Source organism: Corylus avellana, chromosome ca8, assembly GCF_901000735.1.
Source record: "Corylus avellana chromosome ca8, CavTom2PMs-1.0".
Classification (NCBI taxonomy): Eukaryota; Viridiplantae; Streptophyta; class Magnoliopsida; order Fagales; family Betulaceae; genus Corylus; species Corylus avellana.
Window position 1 is genome coordinate 24,182,174 of NC_081548.1, and position 9,086 is coordinate 24,191,259.

The 9,086-nt window shown below is 38.3% G+C and overlaps 2 protein-coding genes across 2 annotated transcripts; one reads left to right on the forward strand and one right to left on the reverse strand.

The window, feature by feature from the left end:
* Positions 1–2,420: 2,420 nt before the first annotated feature.
* On the forward strand, positions 2,421–7,913 carry LOC132189120 (phospholipase D delta-like). The gene is made up of 10 exons (XM_059603653.1): positions 2,421–3,650; positions 3,867–3,983; positions 4,207–4,401; positions 4,638–4,919; positions 5,016–5,084; positions 5,238–5,385; positions 5,817–5,965; positions 6,395–6,565; positions 6,879–7,079; positions 7,414–7,913. The coding sequence occupies exons 1-10, from the start codon at positions 2,721–2,723 to the stop codon at positions 7,705–7,707; spliced, it is 2,556 nt and encodes an 851-aa protein (XP_059459636.1). The 5' UTR covers positions 2,421–2,720; the 3' UTR covers positions 7,708–7,913.
* Positions 7,914–8,370: 457 nt separating this feature from the next.
* On the reverse strand, positions 8,371–9,086 carry LOC132189860 (plastocyanin). The gene has a single exon (XM_059604675.1). The coding sequence runs from the start codon at positions 9,013–9,015 to the stop codon at positions 8,515–8,517; it is 501 nt and encodes a 166-aa protein (XP_059460658.1). The 5' UTR covers positions 9,016–9,086; the 3' UTR covers positions 8,371–8,514.

Consider the following 9,086-nt stretch of genomic DNA (forward strand, 5'->3'; position numbering starts at 1 on the left):
CGTGAAGGTAATGTTAGAAACCACGAGTGTGGGTATATGTGTTTGCTTTTTAGCACAAAATTAAAAGTATCAACTATAAAAACAAAAATAATTAACAAAAAAATACTCTCTCAAATTAGTTTTGTGAAATAGTAATGAAATAAAAATATTATATATAGCATTCTCTTCTTACACTAAATGTTAGGAAAGACCACGCCACATAACCTTTAGATAATGGAAAGAAATGGGCATGGAAGCAGAGGCGGACCCACGCTTCGTCCCCCCAAAATTTTACAAATTTTCATAAATGTCCTTCAAATATACCAATTTTATAAACTTGTCTCCCCAGAAGTCATATATTTGTCCCCCCAAAATATTATTTGTCCTTTTTTAATTCTTTTTTCAGTTTAACCCCCCAACCCCCCAAAATAATATTTGTGTCCCTTTTAATTATTTTGTTTAGTTTTGCCCCCCAAAAAAAATTTACTTGTGTCCCCTTCTAATTTTTTTTAATTTTTTATTATTATTATTTTAATTTTGCCCCCCCTTTCAACATAAAAACACTTAAAATACTCAATTCATTTAGTTTCCTTCTATATTCCAGTTCATTTATAATCAAAAACTTAATTTGATTTGAGACTCTCATTGAATATGTGAAAGACAAAGTTGAATGGTTTTGGTTTTTTGAGTGGCTTTCAATCAGCAATCAGTTTTTTGAGTGGTTATTTTGAGTCATTTAGGTTTACAATATTTGTTTTGGCATCACAAGTTAAATGGTTTAATAATTGATAATTGCAAAATTGCTTGGCTCAACTCTTGTCTCTTAGCATTGTTGTTATTTGAGGCTACGGGTGATTGTTAGGAAAAAAAGTTCACACTCAAAGATACCTTTTTCTTGGACCCTATAGATTGTGTTTATTCTATTTTGCTATTTTTTTTTCTTCCCTAAGCTATTAATTTGCTAGTTGTTTATACTATTGTGTATTTGCGATGACATGAGATTTAAATGTAAGACTTATGTGCTTTATTTTATATAAACATGCACAAACACATATAAAGAAATTATATGTATCTATTTCCTCAACCAAAAAGAAAAAAATTTCAGCCCCCCACACTACAAATCCTAGTTCTACCCCTACGTGGAAGTGATGTATAGTATTACTCTATTTTTTAGAACAAAATTTTTTTCATTTGAAGAAATTTCCTCAAACCTAGTTTAATAAGTATCAAGTGTCATCTCTCACACATTTTTTAAAATATTTTTAACCGTCATTTATTATCATTCTACTAACCTACGAACCCAAACATTGATTTTGAAGAAACCCAAACATGTTGAATTAGGGCTGCTGCCCGCTAACCGCTTTGGTAGGCGGTTATTAAAAACTGCTAACTGCCTAGGGCGGTTGCGGTTAGCAGTTTTAAGGGATAGGTCAAGGCGGTTATAACCGCTAACCGCCTTTATTTATATATGATAGTATAAATATATATATTAAATATTTTATATTAATAAAATATATTAATTTTTTCATTTGTATTTGGATTAATGGATTTGGGCTATTTATGAGTGTATATGAAATACATAATGTGGTATGTGATGTTTTGGGCTGGCCAGCATTTTTTTTTTAATATTTTTTTGAAACATTTTGGCCTTAAACCCTTAAAATAGGCCCATAAAATAGTCGAATTCCATAAAATAAGTCTAAAAAATAGGCCAAGTAAAGGCCCAAAACACTTATAAAATCCAAAAAGCCATATAAAAAAGTGGTTATAAAACCACCGATTATTAGATTGAATAACCGCTAACAGCTGGTTATAAAATAACCATCGTTTGAGCACCCCTATATTGAATGATACATATCACTTATCAGAGTAGTTTAAAGAAAATTTCATCCAAATCAATTTAAAATAAATTTGTGTCCCACCTTTGAATATTCCACTTTTATCTACCAAATCTAATATGATATGATTTCAAATAAAAAAATTAAAAAAAGTTAAAAAAAAAAAAAAAAAATCTATTTTCAACCACAATACGAATAGACTAGTACTTTTTAACTCAATTTCCTTTCCATACGAGATTTGGTTCCTTTTATAGCACCACTTATCCGGAATAGGATTTTCTCCATTTGAAGTCGGATTAAAGAGAATTTATTACATGTGCATTACGTCATTTCCCAACCTTTTCCTTTTTATATGTTTATGATATTTTTTGATCAAAATAGAAGGTTAGGCCAAAGATCAATAAGCAGTCGCCAAAATTTCAAACTCTCTTTTTTTTTCTTTTTTTTTTCTGAATTTTCGGTAAAATTTAGGAGAGCGAGTAATTTCTTCAAACAGGTAACCTACAAAAAAAAAAAAAAAAAAAAGATTCTTCAAAAAGGTAACGCTAGAGGTACAAGTACATACCGTTTATCTTTTTAAGGGGATCAGGATGGAGAGCCCCACGAACCCCTTTTACGTAAAGTGCGCTTCCCTGATTAGTTTAACTGCTCTCCACGTGTTCATTACTTATTTAGCATGCCACACCAACCCCCTCACTTTAGCCGTTTCCCCTCTCGATCTCCTTCTCTTTCCTCACTCATCTCGCACCTCACCGCCTTCGGTTTCACCGTTGGCTTTGCCGGAGAAACCGAAAGGAAAAAAAAAAAAAAAAATGAACCGATTCCTCCGGTGATTGCCAACCGTCACTTACCTACCTGGTCGCAATATCAGGCGCCCTCTAGAGTCTCTCTCAGCCAGCTTCAATGGCCGAAGTTAAATCAGACGTGCCGGTGTACCTTCACGGCGACCTCGATCTGAAAATCATCGAGGCGCGTTGCTTGCCGAACATGGATTTGGTCTCGGAGCGCCTCCGCCTATGCTTCGTCGCATTCAGCTCCTGCGGCGCACCGTTCTTTGACAAGAACAAGGAGCAGCAGCAGCAGCAGCAGCAGAGGCACGGTAAGATCATTACCAGCGACCCTTACGTCACAGTCTGCCTCGCCGGAGCTACCGTGGCTCGTACACGCGTCATATCCAACTCTCAAAGCCCCGTCTGGAACGAGCACTTCGAGATCCCCCTTGCCCACCCGGTCTCCCACGTGGAGTTCTACGTGAAGGACAACGACGTTTTCGGCGCCGATCTGATCGGAATCGCCTCCGTCTCGGCTCACCGAATCGCTTCCGGCGAGACAATCAACGACTGGTTTCCGATAATCGGCTCGCTAGGGAAACCGCCGAAGCCCGACGCCGCCGTCCGAATTGAGATGAGCTTTACGAAATGCGAGGAGAATCCTTTGTACCGGTACGGCATCGCGGCAGATCCGGACCATTTCGGAGTCCGAAACTGTTACTTTCCGGTTCGGCGAGGGGGGTCGGTGACGCTGTACCAGGACGCGCACGTGCCGGAGTCGCTATTGCCGGAGATAGAGTTGGACGGCGGGAAAGCGTTCGAGCACGGCACGTGCTGGGAGGACATATGCGAGGCGATATTGGAGGCGCACCACTTGGTGTACATAGTTGGGTGGTCCATTTTCCACAAGGTGAAGCTTGTGAGAGAGCCGAGGAGGCCGTTGCCGAATGGTGGGAATTTGAGTTTGGGGGATTTGCTCAAATACAAGTCTCAGGAAGGCGTCAGGGTTCTGCTCTTGGTTTGGGACGATAAGACTTCCCACAGCAAATTCTTTATCAACACTGTACGTATCAACTTCCCCTTTCAATCGCTATCCACGCTCTTCTTTCAATTCTAGTTTCCCCCAAAATTTAGTACATATTTTTTAATACATAAAAAGTTATTTGGATAAAAAAATTTGGAAAAGTACTTATTGGGGGAAAGCTAAAATAATGCTTTTTTTGTTGGGTCTTTTTCAACTTTTAACCGTATAATTAATAATTTAACGTTTTTAATGCAGGCTGGAGTGATGCAAACTCATGACGAAGAAACTCGAAAGTTTTTCAAGCACTCTTCCGTTTCATGTGTGCTATCACCGCGATATGCCAGCAGTAAGCTTAGCATTTTCAAACAGCAGGCATGGTTTAGTAATTGTTGCAATCATATATGATTACTTTGTTATTAATTTTCTTCCTATATCTGCAAATTTAGGCAATTATAAGCACAAAAGAATACAGAGTCTTTGTTGTTTTGTTATATTAGTTTGTTGCAAATTAGAAGTATATGAAGCCTGATTTTTAATTTTCAGCTTGATGATTGAACAAATTGCTGACAATTATCTTGTGGCTTCCGCCTTTCAGGTTGTTGGAACCCTTTTTACACATCATCAGAAATGTGTGATTGTGGACACTCAAGCGTCTGGAAATAACAGGAAGATAACTTCTTTTATAGGAGGCTTGGACCTTTGTGACGGCCGCTATGATACACCAGAGCATCGACTGTTTCGTGATCTTGACACTATATATGAGGGTGATTATCATAATCCAACAATTCCTGTGAGTATTTATATCCCTGGAAATTTTATTTTGTTTCAATAATAACGGGATAATTTTTGTGTTTCTTCCTATTACATTATAGGTGAATTGATCATCTTAGGATATAGATGTATGTACAGATATAGAAAATGCCACCTTATAGTCAGTTGTGATTTCACGTCTTGGCGCTGCATATTTGTTCTTGGTAACTTACATATTGAATGATCTTTCTTCTTCCTTTCTTTTTTAAATAATAGGCAGGAACTAAAGGTCCAAGGCAACCATGGCATGATTTACATTGCAAAATTGAAGGTCCGGCTGCTTATGATGTGCTCACTAATTTTGAGCAGCGTTGGAGAAAAGCCACAAAGTGGTCAGAGTTGGGGCTGCGGTTCAAAAGGGTATCTCGTTGGCATGATGACGCGTTGATAAAAATAGAACGCATCTCGTGGATACTCAGTCCTTCCCCATCAATTCCAAATGGCGACCCTGCATTATGGGTTTCCAATGCAGATGATCCTGAAAATTGGCATGTTCAGGTTACCTAGTCTGCACTTCCTAAAGTGAAGCTTATTTAATTTATTGACTCTCATTCAGTTCTACTTAGTCTTAGCCGTTTATTCTGAATTTGACAGGTTTTCCGCTCAATTGATTCAGGGTCTTTGAAAGGATTTCCAAAAAATGTTCATGAAGCTGAAGCTCAGGTGTACTATTTTTCTGGGTTAAAACTGTAGTTCACAAAATAGACTCTAGATGCATCACTTTTAGTGTAAAATGATTATAGTGGCATGCTTCATGGAATTTGAGATTTTTATATTTATGATTGAATAGTTCTCTGGTGTTTGCTTTTGTTGCAGAATCTTGTTTGTGCAAAAAGTTTGGTTATAGACAAGAGCATTCAAACAGCATACATCCAGGCGATCAGATCGGCCCAACATTTTATATATATTGAGAATCAATATTTTCTTGGATCATCGTATGCGTGGCCATCCTACAAAGAAGCAGGTCATAGATCCATCTCCAAAACTAGTACAATGAACACATCTTCATACAAATTTACATTGCCCAAAGTCAACTTTCTCTGCTGTAAACACTTTTTGTTTGTGTTTGTGAAGTTCAAATTAGCATATCATTTTGTACTTGAAACTAGATACAACTGTTTGTATTGTTTACATTTTATAACAATTCTTATGTAACAGAATTTATATATTGTGCGTTGCATAAATTGTTTTCCATTTACACATTGTACATGCAATAACTGCTTCCTGAATTACAGAAACATTTTGGCTGACATTGTCCTTATTAAATTTAAGCTGTCGTGATTATTTACTTAGTGATCACATTTACCTAAGAATTTTTGTCATGAACATTCTGCTGGACTACATCTTATTCATCAAACTTTTCCTCAAAGTCGTCTCCCTTTTCGGTTGGATCAGGTGCTGATAATCTAATTCCAATGGAGCTGGCATTAAAGATTGCAAGTAAGATAAGAGCAAATGAGAGATTTGCAGTGTATATTGTCATACCAATGTGGCCCGAGGGTGCCCCTTCATCTGCCTCCGTGCAAGAAATTCTCTTTTGGCAGGTAATGCATGCAATATTTCAATTTATTAATTACAAAGAAATTAATAAATGGGCAATTTACAAACATTAAAAGGTTGGTAAAGGAGATGCCAATAAGCTTGTTTTTTATTGGTTAACATACGTCAACTTCAATCTTGTTTAATAACAGGATCATGTGCCTGGGTAAACATGGTCAAATCATGTCCAGGATGGTATCTCTTCATGATTTTCTAGATGTGCTTTCGAAAAGCATTTGTATAATTACCTCTTCTCTTCATGCATATCTAACTTGGCATGTTTGTCCCAATATGTTAAATCAAGTGGGCATGGTGATCACAACTATTTATTTATATGGGAGAAAATGTGACTTATTTTACTGGTAAGATTAATTGTAATTGATATGACTAAATGCCATATTATATTAGTAATCTTGCTCTTTCGCTTTTCTCAGGGGCAGACAATGCAAATGATGTATGAAATCATAGCAGAAGAGTTGAAATCCATGCATCTTGAGAGTTCACATCCCCAAGATTACCTAAATTTTTACTGTCTTGGTAATCGGGAAGAACTGCCAAAGGAAGCATCAGGTTCACCTAATCAATGTTCCAAGAACGGAGATGCGGTAATCATACTCTCTGAAAGTTATTTCCATTGTTTTAATAAAAACCATCGATTTATAACTATGAAAATTATTAGAACCTAACATTGCACTTTTTCTTTGTGTGTACACACACACACACACACACATATATATATATATATATAGAGAGAGAGAGAGAGAGAGAGAGAGGGAGAGAGTATATCCTATATGAATGATTGAGGATGAGCACTAGCTCAATCCATCAATGGAATCCTGTGAGTGAATTTGGAGGTAATATTTTTCTATACTATGCAAAAAATTATGAAATTAAGTTTTTTGCATGACCAACTTCCAGGTTTCTGCTTCACAAAAGTTTCAACGGTTCATGGTCTATGTACACGCCAAGGGAATGATTGTAGATGACGAGTATGTGATATTAGGGTCTGCCAACATTAATCAACGATCTATGGCTGGTTCAAGAGACACTGAGATAGCCATGGGTGCATATCAGCCCCATCACACCTGGGGCAAGAAGAAGCGCCATCCACATGGCCAGGTTTGCATATTCTTTCAGAGCTTGGATGTACCTTATTGTATTTTCTGTTGCAAGAATAGCAAGTTTTGGTGGATGTCCCAGACTTGGCCCGAAAAATGTAATGTGTCGGTTTAATTCAGCATTCAACATTTCGATGCATACATTTACAATTACAAGTCTAGGGAAAACAAGACTCAGTCTAATTGACCAATATAACATTGGCATAATATAATGGTATGCTCATAGTCTGAATAGAACTCACTCTCATAGAAAATGTTTGTCATTGGTTGCCTTTGATTTGGATAAAAGAAGTTCATGATTGCTAAACTGACAGATTTGATCGATACGTCTCCAGGTATATGGGTATAGAATGTCTCTGTGGGCAGAACATTTGGGGATGTTAGATGACTGCTTCAAGGAGCCTGAAAATTTGGTTTGCGTTAATAGTGTGAACAAGGTTGCTGAAGATAACTGGAGGAAGTACACGGCGGAGGAGTTTACACCATTGCAGGGGCACATCCTTAAATACCCTGTTCAGGTGGATGCCAATGGAAAGGTAGGCCCCTTGCCTGGACACGAGACTTTCCCAGATGTTGGCGGTAAGGTGCTTGGATACCGCACCACCCTTCCTGATGCTCTAACTACATAGGGTTCACCAATTTTCTTGTTCATAACTTGATGTGCTTTCATTTTGACATAAAAGAGGGGTCAAAAAAGACAGAATACAGGAGCCTTCTCCAACTGAGTTTAGGCTAGCTTGTAATCAGTTACCAACACTGTACAAGGTATAATGTGTAATCTGGTGTACCATTCAATTCATTATTTTTTGGGAATAAAGATTCTTAAATTAATGAATTTTGTTATAGAAAAACAGATAAAGCAATTTGTTAGAACTTAATCTAGAGGAATTGTGCAAATTTATCTTTCTATCCTGCTAGAATTTATGCCCAAGTTCTGAGTCATGCATCTTGAAGTTGAAACCCAGGTGGAGCCATCCACAATATTTGCTTCAGTGAAGTAATCATTTTGGTAGAATCCAAGTGACATTCTTTATTATTATCATTCATAGCATATCTACTTGGGTGCACGCAAATGGATAAGGATTCCTTACAATTCTCCTGCTCGGATCTTGCAATCCCGAGAGGTTCCCTGCTCAGGCAGGTGAGCAATTGCATGCCCGATTGCAGGGAGAGGCAATTGTTCGAGACCCAATTGTAGAGATATCCCATCCGAGGCAAATATATTATTATCAAATGAAAAGCACTCAAATGCTCAAATTAGATCATGTGCACCACAATTCTACAATTTGAAATGAAGAAAATGAAAAATAAGTTTCACCCATTCGTTCCTTTACTTCATAACTTAAGCTCTACATACAACCTTCCAAAAAAAAAAAGTAGAAGAGAGAAATACGAGATGATCCTCACAGAGTTTTCAAACAAACAAACAAACAAACTTAATTAACGGTAACTTTTCCCACCATACCAGCTCCCTGGTGAGGGGAACAATAGAACGAGTAGCTGCCTTTTTCAGTCAAGGTCACAGCATATGTCTCTCCTGGGGCATTAAGGAGGTCCTCCTCACTCATGGAGATCTTCCCCGCATCTACTCCGCCGGGAATCTCGTCCTCGTCGAACACAACATTGTGGGGGAACCCGGCGTTGTTCTTGAACACTATCTTCTCTCCGGCGCTCACGCTGAAGTTGCTGGGAACGAAAGCCAACGACCCGTCGCTTGCACCAAGCAAGACCTCTACGGCCATGGCATTGCTTGCAAGGATTGCGCTTGCGGCGGTGGCCGCAACGGCGACACCCACATCCTTGAGTGAAGCCTTGACGCTAAGCCTTGGGACTGGAGAAGCTGACACTTTAGCAATGGCGCTAACTTTGGCTGCCCCGGCTGCCTTGAGGCCGGTGAATGATGGGATGGCAACAGCTGCAGAGGTGACAGTAGCCATGGATAACTTTTTTCTGGTCTTGTTTTTGTTGCGAGTTGGAGAGGATGATCAGCAGAAGAAGAGAGAACGCC

What these genes read in the sequence shown, in the direction of transcription:
- LOC132189120 (XM_059603653.1), top strand. Translation starts at nt 2,721, where the DNA reads ATGGCCGAAGTTAAATCAGACGTGCCGGTGTACCTTCACGGCGACCTC. An exon ending in GCAAATTCTTTATCAACACT is followed by an intron (nt 3,651 to 3,866) that starts GTACGTATCAAC and finishes TTTTTAATGCAG; the next exon opens with GCTGGAGTGATGCAAACTCA. An exon ending in TTAGCATTTTCAAACAGCAG is followed by an intron (nt 3,984 to 4,206) that starts GCATGGTTTAGT and finishes TCCGCCTTTCAG; the next exon opens with GTTGTTGGAACCCTTTTTAC.
- LOC132189860 (XM_059604675.1), bottom strand. Translation starts at nt 9,015, where the DNA reads ATGGCTACTGTCACCTCTGCAGCTGTTGCCATCCCATCATTCACCGGC.